The sequence below is a fragment of the Chlamydotis macqueenii genome, chromosome 29 (genome assembly GCF_036417535.1).
Source record: "Chlamydotis macqueenii isolate bChlMac1 chromosome 29, bChlMac1.mat, whole genome shotgun sequence".
Classification (NCBI taxonomy): Eukaryota; Metazoa; Chordata; class Aves; order Otidiformes; family Otididae; genus Chlamydotis; species Chlamydotis macqueenii.
Window position 1 is genome coordinate 175,252 of NC_141584.1, and position 18,372 is coordinate 193,623.

At 63.8% G+C, this 18,372-nt stretch overlaps 2 protein-coding genes across 3 annotated transcripts; one reads left to right on the forward strand and one right to left on the reverse strand.

Annotated features, from left to right (window-relative positions):
* Positions 1 to 5,140: 5,140 nt before the first annotated feature.
* Positions 5,141 to 8,478, reverse strand: KRT18 (keratin 18). Its single transcript, XM_086768738.1, has 7 exons — positions 7,975 to 8,478; positions 7,426 to 7,508; positions 6,768 to 6,924; positions 6,519 to 6,683; positions 5,961 to 6,086; positions 5,625 to 5,848; positions 5,141 to 5,307 (listed from the first exon to the last, which is right to left on the reverse strand). The coding sequence occupies exons 1-7, from the start codon at positions 8,428 to 8,430 to the stop codon at positions 5,205 to 5,207; spliced, it is 1,314 nt and encodes a 437-aa protein (XP_086624864.1). The 5' UTR covers positions 8,431 to 8,478; the 3' UTR covers positions 5,141 to 5,204.
* Positions 8,479 to 13,305: 4,827 nt separating this feature from the next.
* KRT8 (keratin 8) lies at positions 13,306 to 18,171 on the forward strand. Of its 2 annotated transcripts, none has more exons than XM_086768733.1 (9): positions 13,306 to 13,865; positions 14,795 to 15,003; positions 15,422 to 15,482; positions 15,584 to 15,679; positions 15,778 to 15,942; positions 16,294 to 16,419; positions 17,099 to 17,319; positions 17,563 to 17,621; positions 17,714 to 18,171. In XM_086768733.1, exons 1-9 carry the CDS (start codon positions 13,533 to 13,535, stop codon positions 17,905 to 17,907), a joined length of 1,464 nt encoding a protein of 487 aa, XP_086624859.1. In that variant the 5' UTR covers positions 13,306 to 13,532; the 3' UTR covers positions 17,908 to 18,171. The 2 variants fall into 2 exon arrangements, with proteins under 2 accessions (XP_086624859.1, XP_086624857.1); XM_086768731.1 differs by having other exon boundaries at positions 13,307 to 13,865; positions 17,711 to 18,171.
* The last annotated feature ends 201 nt before the right edge of the window (positions 18,172 to 18,372 follow it).

An 18,372-nucleotide genomic window follows, 5' to 3' on the forward strand; every position in this document is an offset into this window, starting at 1 on the left:
GCCCCATCCCTGGAAACATTCCAGGCCAGGTTGGACGGGGCTGTGAGCAACCGGATCCGGTTGGAGATGTCCCTGCTCCTGGCAGGGCGGTTGGGCTGGGTGGGCTTTGAAGGTCCATTCCCACCAAACCCATCTGTGATTCTATGAAAAGAAGGCATTTCAGAACATTTTTTTGGTCTGCGGTCTGATCACTTTAGCAGAGTTTATTTTATGAAACTGGCATTTCTATGGCTCTTCTGGGCAGCAGAATGTTTCACTTCCTGGAGTCTGAAACTGCTCTCAAAGCTCCTTTCAAGTGTTCCCGGCAGTGAAAGTGTTTCTGTTTTACAACTATGAATGATGTTATGGCACTTATTGCGAACTTGATAAGATGCTTTTGAGGGAGGCAAAGAAAAAATAGAATCCCAAGAGTTGTCCCCTGATAATTTCTTAAAGTTGCATGTTTTGAGGGAGGGGAGTTGAGTGGGGGTTTTTTTTGTTTTGTTTTATTTTGGGGAGGCTTGCTTGTTTTGGTTTTTTTTAGAAGATCATAGAATCATAGAATGGTGTGAGAGGTGAAACCAGTGATGATGCTTTGAAGCCACTTGATTAGAGCTTGGAGGTGCCCTGACTGCGCTCCGAGCCAGCCGGTACCATCCATGCCTCGTCTCCTGCTGCAGTGAAGTTCCCAGGCTTCTTGAACGTGTGATAGCTCGATTGGGAATGGGCCTCTGAGTTGGGAGGAGAAAAGAGCATCTCTGGATCCTTACTCAGGGGTAACTGTTAGTCACAACATTGTTCTCAAACTTTTAGTTATAGCTGATAGAAGGGAAGTATCCGTATGGGCAGGTGTTGGTTTTTTTTTTCCCTTGTGACAATGGAAATATAATTTCTTCAGTCTTAAAGCATCATGTCAAAGGGAAGGAGAGCAACTGAAAATTCAGTCTGAAGGTTCAGAATGCTTCAATGTCAAAACAAGTAAGGTGTGCTGGGAGGTTGCAAGAGCACGTCGCCACAATCCACGGCGCTTCCTGCCATGTTCGTAATGATGTGGGAAAGGAGGGGCGCGGTGTCACCAGCACACCTTGTTGCCTGGGAGCTCCTCGCATTCGTGAGGACTGAGGCCAGATGTGAAGAACGGTGGACAGAATTTATTAGGCAGGGTGACACCGATCACTGAACGAAAGACAGAAAACCACACGCCATTCTTAGAGATCATGGAGCAAGTCTTCAACCAGCTCGGGCAGAGCGCAGACGTTACTGCAAACTTCAGAAGAGGTTTTGGATCACTGATCTATTAAAACCAGCCCACCTCAAGAGCTGCACAACCCGAGGCCATGCTGCAGGCAGGGGTTGTCCAATCTGGAATTGGTTTCCCGAACTGCCTGCTTTCTCCTGCCCTTCTTTTCTGGTCTTTTAGCTTTGTTTTGTCCACGTGAGAACCCATCCTATGGCTGCACTTGCTTGAGGCACCAAAGCTTCTCTTAAAGCTTCTGGAGAAATTTAACATCAAACATACTGGTGTAACACTGGAATAAAGAGGGAAGGGTATCGCCTCAGGGTGGCATTGGATGCTCTTTCCCGCTGTTCGTTACCAGGGAAAGATACATCTCTGTCTGAAATACAAATGTTTTAATTAGCTGGTTATACGTTCTCATCAGATGTGGTGGTAATTGAAAATCCAGGGACACTGTGCTGATTATTTTGCAGTATAATTTTATGTGAAAAGATTTTTCAGTGCATCTCTACAGAAAAGACAATCTGCAAGTGACAGGAGCCAGATAAATACCAGAATCAAGTTTGGGAACGCACACATCGATGGCATTTTTGTAAAGCAGAGTCTAAAAGTTTAATTTATTTAAAACTGACCTTGTTCTTGTGCTGCTTTCTTATCAGGTAGTTCCTAACGAGCTTATTGCAATGGCAGAAAGACACAAACAATTTCAAATGGGAAAAGAAACTGAGAAGCACATAAAAAGACTTCGGAGAAAGTGCTCAAAATAACCATTGAAGTTACTGAAACAAAGTGCGTGCTTGTAGTCAGTGCCAGCATCCACGGGCTCAGGCTTAGAAGTTTATTTTCTCTAATTGTTTTCTGTACCTGTCCCATTTAAATAAAATACATTTTAAAAAGTAGCTTGGAAAAGAAAACTGGATTAACTTAATATAGAAATAAATCTAGTTTTGCACTTGGACACTGTTTCCACTTAAGACAAATTAATTTCATAATTCTTTCTTGTGTGACGTACGCAACTCCTAAAGCCATTATCTACTGGTTAAAAATAAATATTATGGGCTTGTTTGGTGGGGGTTTTTAAATTAAATGGAGTGTTAATACAAAAGAATGTAAAAGGTAATTTTTATTTTCAGAGAACTGGATCATTGAACGTAAGCAATGTTTGCCAATGTGGCTTCAAAATGCTGCACGTCCGCATTGACAGACACATTTGCAGCAGCAGAAATATTTCCAAGGAGAACTCAGTTATTTGGAAACGAGTTTATTAAACTATTAAACATTTGGAAAATACTTTAATACCCTGCTAGGCAGGGGCACAGCATCTCTGGTAACATTCATAAAGCAAGGACAGAGAATTCCGCGTTAATTCTCCTGTGACTTTCTGGAATTTGGTCCCAGCTGCTGTAAGCAAAGTCAGAAGCTGGTTCGCCATTAAGGAGGTTCTGTACCCTGCCTGGGTTTTGTTCTTTCTCATCAAAGAAATGTGGAAACCAGTTTTTATTGGAGTGAAAAATCACATTTACTCCTCCTGGTCCCATTCAGCAGTTCTTTTCTCATAATCTTTTTTTTTTTTTAATTTTATGGATCTACTGCAAGAGAAGAAATGACAGCGTTTGTCACTTTTAAATCATGGTGGACAGCGGGCAGACGATCTCTAGAGCCTTCCTCAGTTCGAGAGGAACCCTCTGAATAAATAAATAAAATTCTGGAGATCGTCTTCATCCCAAGATCACGAGCCATGCAAACCAGGAGCAGCCTGAAATTCCTTTTCCCAAGTTCACCCTGCGCTGTTATGCAGCGGGACGGCAGTAAACGCGAGCCCTGCGCACGGCTCGGCTCTGCCCGCTGATGGGCGGTGGCAGCAGCGACCAATTTCTCTCAGCCCCCTGAGCCCCCCCAGGTCCCTCAGCCCCCCTCAGAACCCCCAAAGCCTTTTAAACCTCCCAGAGGCCTCTCAGGCACCCCCCAAAACCCCTCAGCCCCCACCAGAGCCCCCTCAGCTGCCCCAAGGCCTCTCAGCCAAACAAAAATGTCCCTAAGCCCCCTCTGAGGCCCTTCAGGATCCCCATCAGTCCCCTAAGCCCCCCTACAGCCCCCCAAAAGCCCTCTAAAATCCCTAAGCCCCCTCAAGCCCCCCTCGAGCCCCCCCAGAGCCCCTCATCCCCCCCAAAATGGCCCCTAAGCCTCTCCAGAACCCCTCCAAACACCTCAGCCCCCCTCAGAAAGGCCCCTACGCCCCCTCTGAGCCCCTTCAGGCGCCCCCAGAGCCCCCCTAAAACCTCTCGCCCCCCCAAGCCTCTCAGCCCCCCCAAAACGGCCTCGAAGCCCCAGGACTGCCCCGCCCCGTGCACGGACCAGGACCCGGCAGCCTCCCGCCTCCCATCGGGCACCGCCCCCTCCTCGCGCAGGCCACGCCCCGATCCCCGGCGGCACCGCCCAATAGCGCGGAGGCGCGGCCGCCAGCAACCAATAGGAGGGCAGAAGGAAGCGTAGGAGGGGGGTGGGGCGGGGCAGGGGGCGGTGCCGCCGATGCCAATCAGAGGGCGGGGGCGGAGCCTCCACCCCGTTCACGCTCCGCCTCCCCATTCATCCCTCGCAGCCCCGCCCCCGGTCCCTTGGCCCCGCCTCCGGCCCAGTCACCGGCAGCGGCTCCACCCAAACACGGGACCTTTACTGGGTGGGGAGGGGCTACTTCCAGGGACCTCCCCGGGTTTGTGGGGTCGTGTCGGCATGGGGGGGGGTCCTGGGGGGTCCCTGAAGGGGGCGCTGTGGGTGATTTGTGGGGCATCCTGGAGGGATCTGTGGGGGCCTGGAGGGGCCCTGGTGGTGGTTTAATGGGGCAGGGGAGGCCCTGGGGATAATTTTGGGGGTTGGGGGGGTCCTGGGGGGATTTAGGAGGATCTGGGGGAATATGGGGGGGGGGGCTGGGGGACCATGGAGATGCGGGAGGGATCTGGTGGAACCCTTGAGTGTCCCTGGGCGTCCTGGGGGGGGGGATTTGTTGGGTCCTGTTGGGGGGTGTGGGAGGCCCTAGGGGAGTCCTTGGGGGTCCCGCAGGGATACTGGAGGCCTTGGGACCGGGAGTGCCTGGAGGTGACCCTGGGGGGGCACCTTGGGTGGGGGGGGCTGGGAGCTTTGGGAGCCCCTGGGGGTCCCTGGCAGGGCCCTGGGTGGTCAGGGGAGCGGCCGCGCGTCGAACGGCCACTGGCGGGGCAGCGTCGCAGCTGTAATGGACGCCAGGGCCCGTGCGCTGCATCCTGGAAACGCTAAAATCGAGATTTCCTTGGAAAGGCATTGGGATCCACGCTGGGCACTTGTCGGGCAGCGCAGATGATAAATCGGTGTTAAATGACAGGAATTCGTGCATTAGACGTTAAGGTTTATTAATAAATCAGAAAACAACCCACTTTTTAATGATGTTACTGATGAGGCAACGATTTCAGTTTGGACAAAGTCGCTGTTCCGCAAATGGTTGGTTGGGTTTGTTTCAAAAGCGCAGGGAAAAAACTTCCCAGCACAAAACCTGGGGAGCCCCAGCGAGGCGGTGCGGGGCCCTGCGCCCTGCCATGGGGCAGAGCTGTGGGTCACAGCTGTGGGGCAGCTCCATGGGGACAGGGACTGGGACGCGACAGCCACTGGCCCCCCCCGGGCCTGCTCCCACGGGACGCCGTGTCTGTCTGTGCACCCCCATCCCCCTCCACTGACCCACTCCTCATCCGTCATCTGTGCGTCCATCTGTCCCCCCCTGTCCGTCCGTCTGCCCACCAACCCCCTGTCCCTCCCTCCCTCCCTCCACTCATCCCTCCGTTCTCCCCCCAACATTTATCCCCCACCCTCTCCGTGCCTCAGTTTCCTGCCCAGCCACCTCCCCACAGCCCCGAACCCCTTCCCCCCACCCCAGCAGAAGGAGACACCAGGCCGGACTCATATCCCTGGGGACATTTTATTGGGGGGGTGGGCTCGGGGAGGCTCCCCCTGCCCCGCCGCCTCAGAACGCCCGCACCTTCACCTCCTTGGTCTCGGTCACCACCTTCCCGTCCACCCTCACCGCGCTCCGCTGTGGGGGCTCCTTCTCCAGGGCGTCCTGCAGGCTGCGGGGCGGGGAGGAGGCGGCTGAGGGTGCCCAGCTCCCCTCGGACATGTCCCCTCCCCGTCTGCCCCAGTGTCACCCCCAGGAACCCGGAGGTGATGGAGCTGGAGCATCCATGGGGACATGCTGGGATGGTCCCAGGGCTCGGCCCAGCTGGACAGCACCGCTGTCCCCTCGCTGTCCCCAGAGCGTCCATCAGGACGGCGCTGGGACATCCCATCACCTGGGCGCATCCCCGCTCTCCCCTCCCCATCCCGTCCCACCCTTCGTGAGGGATCACAGACACCCCGCGCCCGGTCTCACCCCCATCCCCTCTACCTGAACTCCTCTCCCCCCTCCAGCAGCTGCCGGTAGGTTGTGATCTCGGCCTCCAGCTTGCCCTTGACGTTGAGCAGTGCCTGGTACTCCTCGGCCTGGCGCTGCAGCTCGCCGCGCACCTGCGCCAGCTCCGCCTCGGCCCGCAGGACCAGGCCATTGAGCTGCTCCATCTGCGCGCCGTAGCGGTTCTCCACCTCCAGGAGGCTGGCCTCCAGGCCGGCTCTCTGCGGAGCGTCGCACGGAGGTCCTCAGCCCACCGCCCGGGGCGGCCAGGTGGCTCCGTGGGGCCGGATGAGTGGGGTAGGGAGGGGGGTTTCTTTGCTGGGGGGGTGGTACCTGGTTACGGAGGGACTCCAGGTCGATCTCTAGGGTCTGGACGGAGCGACGGAGGTCCACCACGGTGCTGCGGGCTGCATCGATGTCCTTGCTGCTCTGCGTGATCTCGATGGTGCTCTCGGTGATCTTGGGGGAGACACATGGATATTTGAGGGTCAGCGCCTTGACCCAGCTCACCATGGCCACCCCAGCCCACAGAGAGGGTGCGAGGGGGCAAAATCACCCTGAGATGAGCCAACCCCAAGGACTGGGGTCCAATCTAGGATCGAGTTCCTCCAGGAATGTCCCCAACATTGGGCCAGGACCCCACTGGGTCAAGTCCTCCTCATGGGGAGCCTTTGGGGAGCACCCCTGTAGCAGACCGGGGACCCCCAGGGAAACACGCTCCCCTCAGATGGGGTTCTCCGTTGTGTCAGGACCTTCGGACGACCACCCCATGGAGCTGGGGGCTGCCCCCCCCTTAGCTTGATGTCCCCCAGGGAAGACGCCCCATGGAGCATCACCAGCACCAGCAGGGCCCCCTCCTAGGTGCAGGTTTGGGTGGGGGGCTGGACCCACCTGCCGCCCCCATTGCTTCTCCAGGTCCTCCAGGTTCTTCTGGGCCAGGGCGTCGTACTGCGCCCGGATCTCCGCCATGATCTTGCCCAGGTCCTGCGACTTGGGCGCGTCCACCTCCACCGTCAGTGCCGACTCAGAGACCTGGGCCTGGAGGCTCTTCACCTCCTGGGGGGGACAGGGAGGGGCTGGCATCAGCATGGGGTCCCCACCAGCCCTGGACCCTCCACCCAGCCCCACCTTGAGCCCTACTTCCTCGTGGTTCTTCTTCATGAAGATGAGCTCCTCCTTGAGGGACTCGATCTCCCCTTCCAGCTGCATCCGGGCCATGTTGGTGTCATCGATGACCTTGCGCAGCCCCGTGATGTCATTCTCCACCGAGAGGCGGATGGCCAGCTCTGCCTCGTACCTGGGACACGGTGCTGAGCGGCTCCCGCCCCGGCCGTGTCCCCGTCCCTGTCCCCATCCTTGTCCCCATCTCTGTCCCTACTCCCATCTCCATTCCCACTCTCACCCCCATTCCCACTCACACCCCTATTCCCATCCCCGTTCCCATTCCCATCCCTGTTCCCATTCCTGTCCCCATTTCCATCTCCATCTCCAACCCCATTCCTACCCATGCCCCAATTCCTGTTCCCATTCCCATTCTCATTCCCAGCTCCATTCCCATCCTTTCTCCATCCACATCCTTATTCCTGTCCCCACCCTGATTCCCATCCCCATCCCCAACTCTACTTCCATCCCCATTTCCACTTTCACCCCCATTCTCACCGACGCCCCCATTCCCATTCCCATTCCCATTCCCATCCCTGTTCCCATTCCTGTCCCCATTTCCGTCTCTATCCCCAACCCCATTCCTACCCATGCCCCCAGTCCCGTTCCCATTCCCATTCCCATTCCCGGTCCTCACTTGACTCTGAAGTCGTCGGCTGCCAGCCGGGCGTTGTCGATCTGCAGCACCGTCCGGGCGTTCTCCACTGTTGCCTCGAAGATCTTGGGATGGGGACATAGACATGGGGACACACGGACATGGGGACACAGGGACGGGACAGACACAGGGACACGCCACCATCAGCTCCGCACGGGGGCCACCCCCCCCGCCACACCCGCTCACGTCATCCAGCCCGGTGCCACCCTGGCAGCCGCCCGCGCTCCCTTTTTCTGACCGGCCGCACCCTGGAACAGCAGCTGTAGACTGAGGCAGGGACGGGGTTCACTTGAGGGGCACCCTGGCGCCTGGGGTGACCTTGAACCTGGCTGAGCACGTGGTGCTGGGGCGCGGCTCGTTTGCCTGTGGGCCCCCCTCTGCCACCGCCCTGCCCCGTGCCCTTGGTCACCTCCCTTCGCTGCCCACCCAGAGGCGACAGCCACGGCCTCGGGGTGCAAAGTCCGCCCAGCCCCGCCACACTGCCACATCACCGCAATCACCTCGAGGTGCCACCGGCCTCGGGGACCCCACCTTGTCCCGCAGCTCCTCGATGGCCTCCCAGTAGCGGCCCCAGTCCCGGGCGCTGGGACCTTTTTTGGCCATGAAGTCGCGGATCTGGACCTCCAGCCTGCGGTTCTCCTGTTCCAGGCTCCGGACCTTCTCCAAGTAGGTGGCCAAACGCTCGTTGAGGTCCTGCATCGTCTCCTTCTCATTGGCCACCACGCCGGAACCCGTCACCAGCATGCTGCCCCCCAACCCAGCCCCATAGCCGCCCCCGTAACCCCCGGCAGAGCTGGTCACGCTGGCAGCGCGGGTGACAGAGACGCGGGAGCCTGAGCCCCCGGCCCCAGCATAGACGCTGGCTGCACTGCTCAGGGGGCCGAAGCGGCGGCCGGAGCCAAAGGCGAGGGTGACGCCGGGGGTGACGCCGGGGGTGACAGCGGAGCGCTGGGAGCTGGAGTAGACGCTGCTGCGGGAATAGCTCATGGTGACGCGGAGCTGGACGGACGGACGGATGGGTGGACGGACAGACGGAGAGACGGGTGGACAGCAGACGGGGATTTATACCCAGGAGAGGCGGGGAAGCCCCACGGCACCTCCCCGCGGCCCTGCTCCGGGCCCCTGCGCCGGGGAAGGTGGGGCTGGACCCAGCCCAAGGCTTTTGTTCCCGGCATGGGCTCGGCCCCATAACTTGTGGGGTGCAGGGTGGAGGCAGGGGGCTCGACCCCATAACTTGTGGGGTGCAGGGTGGAGGCAGGGGGCTCGACCCCATAACTTGTGGGGTGCAGGGTGGAGGCAGGGGGCTTGGCCCCATAACTTGTGGGGTGCAGGAAGGAGGCTCAGCGCCATAACCTGTGGAGCCTCAGGTGGAGGAATGAGGGCCTGCCCCATAACCTGTCGGGCAGAGTGGAGGAATGGGGGTCAGCGCCTAACCTGTGGGGCGGGGGGCGGACAGGGGGGCTTGGACCCATAAACTGTGGGGCACAAGGAGGAGGGAGGAGGCCCAGCCCCACACATTTTGGGGCACCCCACGGCTCCAGCTCTCCCCACGGGCTCAGGCCAGCCCCACATCACCCCACGGACCCACTCGCCCCACAGCGACCCCCACCCCGGGGGGCGGCGGGGCCCCCCGTTCCCGGGGGTCCCAGGTAGGTGGGGGTGGGGGGGAAGGGCTCGCCCTGCCCACCCGGCCGCAGGAATCCGGACTGGCCGCTCCCCGCCCCGGGATGGGTCGGGGGACCGCCCACCCCCCCGCATTCCAGCGCTATCGGCGGGGATCGGCCCCGCGCCGCGGGCTGGGGGAGGGGTGGCCAGGGCCCCCGGGGGAGGGGGGCAGGAGGAGGTCGTGCCTGCAGCCCTACACGAGCGCACACCTGGGCGTGAGCGCGCGCCCTGCGCCCCACCTGCCCCCCTTTGCCCCATGTTGCCCAGTTCCTGTCCCACTCCTGCCGTTTTGCCCCGTTCCTGCCCCATTTTGCCCCGTTCCCGCCCCGCCGGCGCCGGGGGCCGAGCCCGCGCCATTTCGGTGCGCGTGCGGTGGCGGCGGCACCGGCCGGGCGCGTGGACGAGGAAATGGAGGCGCCCGAGCTGCCCCGGGCGCTCACGGGGATCCCGCCCGGGGGTCCCACCCTGGCGTCCCCGTGGGGTCTGGTCACGGGGGTCCCGCCCGGGGGTCCCAGCCTGGGGTCCCCGTGGGGTCTGGTCACGGGGGTCCCGCCCGGGGGTCCCGCCCGGGGGTCCCACCCTGGCGTCCCTGTGGGGTCTGGTCACGGGGATCCCGCCCGGGGGTCCCACCCTGGCGTCCCCGTGGGGTCTGGTCACGGGGGTCCCGCCCGGGGGTCCCACCCTGGCGTCCCCGTGGGGTCTGGTCACGGGGGTCCCGCCCGGGGGTCCCGCCCGGGGGTCCCACCCTGGCGTCCCTGTGGGGTCTGGTCACGGGGATCCCGCCCGGGGGTCCCACCCTGGCGTCCCTGTGGGGTCTGGTCACGGGGATCCCGCCCGGGGGTCCCACCCTGGCGTCCCTGTGGGGTCTGGTCACGGGGGTCCCGCCCGGGGGTCCCGCCCGGGGGTCCCAGCCTGGGGTCCCCGTGGGGTCTGGTCACGGGGGTCCCGCCCGGGGGTCCCAGCCTGGGGTCCCCGTGGGGTCTGGTCCCGGGGGTCCCTCCCGGGGGTCCCGCCCGGGGGTCCCAGCCTGGGGTCCCCGTGGGGTCTGGTCACGGGGGTCCCGCCCGGGGGTCCCACCCTGGGGTCCCCGTGGGGTCTGGTCACGGGGGTCCCGCCTCGGGGTCCCGGGGGTGTCTGATCCCCGAGCACCGGCAGCGTCGGACCCCGGGGCCGCCCCCCACTCCCCCCGTGGCGGGGCCGATGTGATCCGGGCCGGGGGTCTGCGTGGTCTGGGAGTGCACCCGTGGGTGCAGGACCCCCCTGGGGTGCCCCGTGGCTGGGTGGGGGTCTCCCTGGGTGCCCAGGACCCCCGTGGAACGGGGCGGGCGGGCTCTGGGGCACCCCCTCCCAACCCCTCCGCTCCTCTTTCGGCCCCCAAGGAGCCGACGGGACCCCCTGACCCCACGGGGGGGTGTGGAGTCCCTCCCCACCCCCTTATCCCCCTTATCAGGTGCATTCCTCGCGTGCCGGGTGGGTGACGGGGGAGCTGCCACGTCCCCCCCGGCCCCGAAGGCCACGGGGCCGTAAACCCCAGATGAAAGCGGCCTGGGGCTGATAGGGCTCTGCCACAGCCCCCCAGCCCCCAGCCGGGGGCGCGGGCCCAGGGACCTCCCCCCCGCAATGCTCAGCACCCTGAGGGGCGCTGGACGCGACCCCGGCCGAGCCCCCGGCCGCCTTCCCCCATCTCCGAGGGGGCGACCCGGAGCCTCGGCGGCTCAGGGCCACCCCCCGGCCCCCCGTGGCCCCCAAGCAGCGCGGGGACACCGTGGGCCCCCGCCCTTGCCCCCACCCCCGAGGGTGCGGGGCCCCCCGAGCGAAGCGCCCGCCGCCCTCCCCCTCCTCCCAGAGCGGACAGGGTCAGGCTCTGGGCGGGGGGCACCCTTGGGGGGCGGGGGGGTCCTGTCTCCCCGCCTCGGGGGGGCCGGGGCGGAGGCGAGCGGGGGTTTCTGACTGAGCGTCTCCCGCCGTGGAGTCACCCACCCGTGGGGCTGAGGGGACGGGGGGGTCGCTGCCTGGGGGTGCTGCTTTGCCCCCCTCGGGGCTTCGCGGGGGGGCCGGTGGGGGGAGGGGGTCCCTGCTGGGACCTGGCGCCCGCCCAGGGCCCCGCTTCCCCCCCGCAGCCTGGGTGGGGGGCGGGGGACCTGCCGGGCCTGCAAATCCCTTCGCGATAAGGGGGGGTGGGGTGTGGAGAGGTCGTGGGGGCGGGGGAGACGTCCGAGGGGGGAGTGGAGAAGTTCGGGGGAGCTTTGCGGCAGTTCAGGGGGCCTCCGACACCCTTGCCGAGCTGGGGGAGCCCGGTCGTGTCCCCGGGGTCGGGTGGGCCCGTGAGGGTGGGGGCTGTGCAGGGGGTGGGGGATGGGGAGCTGGGTCTGTCCTGGGATGGAGGGACAGAAGGATGGAGGGATGGAGGGAGGGATGGGTGGATGGAGGGATGGGTGGGTGGATGGAGGGACGGAGGGACGGATGGATGGAAGGATGGAGGGAGGGATGGAGGGATGGATGGATGGAGGGGTGGATGGAGGGATGGGTGGAGGGATGGGTGGAGGGATGGGTGGATGGAGGGGTGGATGGAGGGATGGGTGGAGGGATGGGTGGAGGGATGGGTGGATGGAGGGGTGGATGGAGGGATGGGTGGAGGGATGGGTGGAGGGATGGGTGGATGGAGGGGTGGATGGAGGGATGGGTGGAGGGATGGGTGGATGGAGGGGTGGATGGAGGGGTGGATGGAGGGATGGGTGGAGGGATGGGTGGAGGGATGGATGGATGGAGGGGTGGATGGAGGGATGGGTGGAGGGATGGGTGGATGGAGGGGTGGATGGAGGGATGGGTGGAGGGATGGGTGGAGGGATGGATGGAAGGATAGATGGAGGGATGGATGGAGGGATGGGTGGATGGAGGGATGGATGGACGGATGGAGGGATGGGTGGATGGATGGGTGGATGGAGGGATGGGTGGACAGACGGATGGATGGAGGGAGGGATGGAGGGAGGGATGGGTGGAGGGATGTATGGATGAAGGGATGGATGGACAGATGGATGGATGGATGGGTGGGCAGATGGGTGGGAGTCTAGAGGGATGGGTGGGCGGTTGGGTCTGGCCAAGGGTGGGTGGGGATGCAGCCGTGTGAGTGGCTGGGCGGCAGAGCTGCCAGAAGGATGGGTGGCTCTACCTCCCCGGGGAGGCGTTGGGCTGGATGAGGAGCTGGCTCCATGGGTTTACGGCATCAGCACTGCCCCAGGGCCACCCTTCCTGCCGCGCCGAGGACAACACAACAAAGACAAAATAAACCCAGCAAACCTCCAAATCCCTGCCTGCAGGTGCCGGGCGCCGCGTGCCGTCTTGGCCCAGTGCCCGCCACTCCCGTGCTGGGCAAGCCTGGTCCTGACCGTCCGCCTGAGCCACTGCTGCACCCGGCCACATCCCCGTCCCAGCCCTCCCGGTGCCAGGTGGATCCGGAGCGGCAAGGGGAGATGCGGCACGGCACGGCATGGACTCTGCATGGGTGGCCTGATCCTGGTCTGGGGGGGATCAGGTCCTTGGTTGAACAGCTCAGGGAGAAGCCTGGGTTTTAGCCAGAAACACACTTTTTTTTTTTTTTGAGGGTTTTTCCCCATTTTGAGGGCAGGGTTTTGTGCAGGAGGTCACAAAGAGCAGGGGCTGATGGCGCCAGCTCGGGGCTTGGGGACACGGCCTTAGGGGTGGAGGCTGGGGACGTGGGGCTGGAGACATTGACTGGGGGACCCAGGCTGGGGAGAGGGTCTGGGGACAGGGACTTGCCTGCGGGTCCCACCCTCTGCCCCATGCCGGCTGAGCCAGGAGGGTTTCACCCCCGAGCTGGGTGTGGGGCTCAGGGTGCTGATGGGGATGGGGGCAGGGCGGCACTGGCAGCTGGATTTTGGGGTGAGCACCCTGCTCCCGCCGCCCTGCAGAGTGGGGGGCTCAGCACCCCCAACACCCCCAGCCGCTCCTCGCCGTGCCCAGCACCAGCGAGACCTCACTCCCCAACGCTGCCACAGGGCCCGGCGGATCCCAGCAGATCCCGGTGGATCCCAGCAGATGCCAGCGGATCCCAGCGGATCCCAGTCGCTCCGAAGGGGTTAAGAAGCAGGTGCTGCTTGCCTGGAGCGGGAGGCCCTCCCATCCCGCTCCCCTCCCCTCCAGCTCCAGGATATAAACTCCCAGCTGCTCTCCCCGCCCTGGATCCGTCCTCAACCGGTGCTGCCTGTCCTGCAGCCCTCCTGCCCCACCTCCCAGCTTCTTCCAACCTTCTCGCCCACCTTGTGGTTCCCTCGCGGCCTCCTTCCACCTTCTTCCACCCTTCTCGCCCATCTCGCCTCCTCCTTCAACCTTCTCGACTGTCTCCCAACCTCCTTGCCCACCTCCCAACCTGCTTGCCCACCTCCCGGCCCACCTGCCTGCTCGCCATGTCCGTCACCATCACCAGGAAGACGGTGAGAAGCAGCTCGGCTGTACCCAGTCGTTCCTTCAGCTCCCACTCCTACACCGCCGGCCCCGGCGTGAGGATGAGCACGGCTTCGGCCTTCGGCGCCTACGGTGGGAGCCGCTACGGAGCTGGGCTGTACCGAGGTCCGGCCGTCGTGCCCGGGACGGGGGGCGGCATCACGGCCGTCAGCGTCAACCAGAGCCTCCTGACGCCCCTCAACCTGGAGATTGACCCCAGCATCCAGCGGGTGCGCAAGGAGGAGAAGGAGCAGATCAAGACCCTCAACAACAAGTTTGCCTCCTTCATTGACAAGGTGGGGCTGGGGAGAGGGCTGGGACCCCCTCGGGGACCTCCTGACCCCTTTGGGGACACTGAGACCCCTCAGGGACCTCCTAACCTCCTTGGGGACCTCCTGATCCCCTCGGTGATATCCTGGCCCCCATGGGGACACCCAGACCCACTTGGGGACCTCCTCACCCCTTTGGACACATTTTGACCCCTTTGGGGACATCCAGACCCCCTTTGGTGCCACCCTGACCCCCTGGGGGATGCGCGGTGGCTGTGGGGACACCCAGGTCCCCTCCCACTGCTCCAGACACGGCGGCCCAGCCGGCGGGCAGGGAGCGGTGGCGGGGCAGGAGCTAGGGTGGGACGGGGAGCATTGCCCCCTGCCCAGGGGTGCAATGGGGGCACCCACCCATGGAGGGGGAAAGCAGCCAGCGCTGGGGTGGGTGCCCCACTCCCACCGGCACCCGGCACCGTTCCGCCCCGGCACCCGCTTCCGGGTGCTCCGCTGGGACCGGGCCTCTTGCCCCATCTTGGGCCAGTGGGGGGCCGAGGATTCCCCGGGGGGCAACTGGGACTGCAGGTTTGCACCCCAGACCCGATGACCCCAGCCTTGCCCCCTGGGACCCCAGCCTTGCACCCCAGATCCAACTTGCTCCTAGGACCCCCAAATTTGCACCCAGGACCCCAGCCTTGCCCCCTGCCCCCCTTCACCCTTTGCCCCTTGCACATCAGCACCCAGGACCCACAAATTTGCACCCAGGACCCCAATCTTGCACCAACGTCCCCAATCTTGCACCAAGCCCCCAGATTTGTACCCAAGAGCCCCGTTTGCACCCAGGACCCCCTGTCTGCCCCCTACCCACCCCCCACCCGTCCCCGTCACCCACGCCAGCTGCAGAAGCCTGGCCCTGGGACGGGGGGTGGGGGGTGACACTGATGCCCCCTGGTCCCCAGGTGCGGTTCCTGGAGCAGCAGAACAAGATGCTGGAGACCAAGTGGAACCTGCTGCAGACGCAGCGGCCGGGCCGCAGCAACCTGAGCGGGCTGTTCGAGGCCTACGCGGGCAGCCTGCGCCGCCAGCTCGAGGGCCTGGGCCAGGAGCGCCTGCGCCTGCAGGCCGAGCTGGGCAGCGTGCAGGGGCTGGTGGAGGAGTTCAAGAGCAAGTCAGTCCCGGCCCCGGCCCCGGCCCCCACCCTGGCCCCGGCCCCGCTGGCACAGGCTCGGCCCGCTGCTTGACCCCCATCCTGGGTGACGGAGGTGGTTGGGGAAGCCGCACCGGCCCGCTTGGCATCGGCGGCTTTGCTTCAGGGCGCAGCGTCCCGCCGTCTCCCCGAGGTGTGGGTGGGCAGCCAAGGACGCCGGGAGGGGGCTGGAGCGGCCCCTCCGGCCCTCATGGGGTGGCTTTGGCCCGGGGAGGGTGGGTCTCCCACAGGTGTCCCTGCAGCCCCATGGCCCCACATCCCCGTGACCCCTGCATTCCCCTGACCCTGCACCCCTACATCCCTGCGTCCCCATGTCCCCACGTCCCCGCATCCCTGTGTCCCCCCGTCCCCAGCTCCAAGCCCTCCCCTCTCCCCCCAGGTACGAAGAGGAGATCAACCACCGCACGGAGAAGGAAAATGAGTTTGTCCTGCTCAAAAAGGTGTGTGTGGGAGCTCGGGTCTGGCAGGGGCCGAGCAGCACCAGGGCGTGGTGACGGGGCATAGGAGCAGGGGGCTGACAGGGCACCCGCTGTGCCCCCAGGACGTGGACGAAGCCTACATGAACAAGGTGGAGCTGGAGTCGCGCCTGGAGAGCTTGACCGATGAGATAAATTTCCTGAGGCAGCTTTATGATGAGGTAGAGGGGTCTCCACTCTTGGGGGGAGGGAGGCCACATGTGCACTGAGTTGCCCGTGCTCAGTCCCGGACCCCCGCCCTCCCCCTCATGGCACACAGGAGCTCCGGGAGCTGCAGTCTCAGATCTCTGACACCTCCGTTGTCCTCTCCATGGACAACAACCGCAGCCTGGACCTGGACGGGATCATTGCTGAGGTGAAGGCGCAGTACGAGGACATCGCCAACCGCAGCCGCGCTGAGGCTGAGAGCATGTACCAGATCAAGGTGAGCCGAGGCACCGGCCCCAGGCCGCGGGGTGCTCCAAGCTCCCCTCAGTGGTCCCCACTGCTCCCTGATCTGGGATGAAGGAAGCACTGGCTCCTTCCTCCTCCTCCCCACGACTCTATCCTCCAACCCAGCCGGGCAAAAAACCCTCCCTGCCCTGGAGCAGGTGGCTGCTGCGTGGGAGAGATTCCGGCTCCAAACCCAACTGGAGCCGTGACACCCTGGCCCCGAGCAGCCCTCCTGGTGTGGGCATGTCCTGGCTTTCTTCTCCCCAGTTTTGGGGCACTGGGGGAAAGAGAACAGGGAGGGGAGGGCACCCCATCTCCATCCTGCCTGCTCTGGTCCCCGCAGTACGAGGAGTTGAAGACCACGGCCGGGAAGCACGGGGACGACCTGCGCAACACCCGGAGCGAGATCAACGAGCTGAACCGGCTGATCCAGAGGATCCAGGCGGAAATCGAGGCGCTCAAGAACCAGGTCTGGGAACAGCCCCCTCTGCCCTGGGGTGGGAAAGGAGGGAGACGCTGCCGCCCTCCCTCACCAGCACCACCAGGGCCCCTCCGGGCCTTGAGCCGCCCCTCAGCTACCTGCGGACCCCCACACACCCTGCCCCTGGCAGCCCCAGAGCCATATCCCAGAGATGCAGGGGGGGATGCTGGGGGGCATGGGATGCTGGGACATGGGGAATGCTGGGGGACACAGGGGGTGCTGGGAGGCACGAGATGTTGGAGGGTAAGGGATGGTGGGACACGGGGGATGCTGGGGGGCACAGAGGATGCTGGCGGTCAAGGGATGCTGGGGGACACAGGGGATGCTGGGGGTGAGGGACGCTGAGACATGGGGGATGCTGGGGGGCACAGCAGATTCTGGAGTCAAGGGATACTGGGGGGTGAGGGCTGGTGGGACATGGGGCATATTGGGGGGGACAGGGGGTGGTGGGATATGGGGGGTGCTGAGGTGTAGGGGATTACGGGGGGCACCAGGGGCGCGGGTGGTGAGGGGTGGTGGGAGATGTGTGGTGCTGGGAAGGTGAGGGATGCTGGGAGGTGAGGAGGATGCTGGGATGCCGTGGCACTGGGGATGCTGGGGCACGGGGGATGCCCCTAGCCCCTTCTCCAGGTCAACCCCCCACCCCTGCTGTGGACGTGCATTGCAGAGAGCCGGCCTGGAGACGGCCATCGCCGAGGCAGAGGAGCGCGGGGAGCTGGCCCTCAAGGATGCCAAGGCCAAACTGGCTGAGCTGGAGGCCGCCCTGCAGAAGGCGAAGCAGGACATGGCCCGGCAGCTCCGCGAGTACCAGGAGCTGATGAACGTCAAGCTGGCCCTGGACATCGAGATCGCGACCTACAGGAAGCTGCTGGAGGGCGAGGAGAGCAGGTGGGGCCACCCCTGCCTTGCTGGGGGGTGACATGGTGGGACCTGTGTCCCGCAACCCATATCCCACATCCCATCGCATCCCACATCCTGTTTTCCACATCTGCGACCCAAGGCTGTGGCCAGGACGGGGAGGCCCCCGAGTCCCTCTGACACCACCTTCCCGCCTGTCTGGCCTTGGGCATGTCCCTTAGCCCCCACGCTGATGCTTACGGCGTTCCCCCCTCCCCAAATTTCCCCTGACAGGCTGGAGTCTGGCATGCAAAACCTAAGCATCCACACCAAGACAACGACAGGGTACTCGGGTAAGGCAGGGGGGTGACCGGGACCCACCCCCCGCATTGGGTACCACCATTGGGTGCCACCGCGCTCACGGCTGGGCCCTCTCCTGCAGCAGCTGGCTTCGGCGGGGGCTTCAGTGGGGGCTTTGGTGGGGGCTTCGGCACCTCCTTCGCCAGCTCCAGCTACACCGTGTCCCCCCCGGCTCTGGAGAGCTTGTCCCTCTCCAAATCCCGTGCCATCGTCATCAAGAAGATCGAGACTCGCGATGGCAAGCTGGTGTCTGAGTCCTCCGACGTCCTGGCTAGCTGAGACCCCCCTTCCCGGGGGGGGAGTGTCTCTCCGCAGGAGCCTTTGGCGGCCAGATTGGGCCTGCAGGCGGATGGGACCCCTGACACCCCCAATCCCCTCACGGCAACCTGAGCCAGTGCCCCCCGATCCCCATCGAGGGCTCCAACCCGCCCTTGTCCCGTCCGTCCTGGCCCCCACCGTGACCCCATTGGAGCTGTGAGGTGGGAAGTGGCGAGGGGGGCTCCCGCCGGCTCTGCTGCCGGAATAAAGCCTTTGAAACACGGAGTTTTTTGGCAAAAGCCTGGTGCCGCTGCCTGCGGGGACGTGGGGGCATCGGCTGCGGCCTGGAGAAGCGCCCGCCCGGGCCAGGGTGCATTCCCCCGGGGTGCCAGGATCCGCCCCGGCCGGCAAATCCCAGTAATGACCTCGTCCCATGTAGTGGGGTTTCTTTTAGGCTTTCCAGCACCAGCTTTAATTATGACCTTC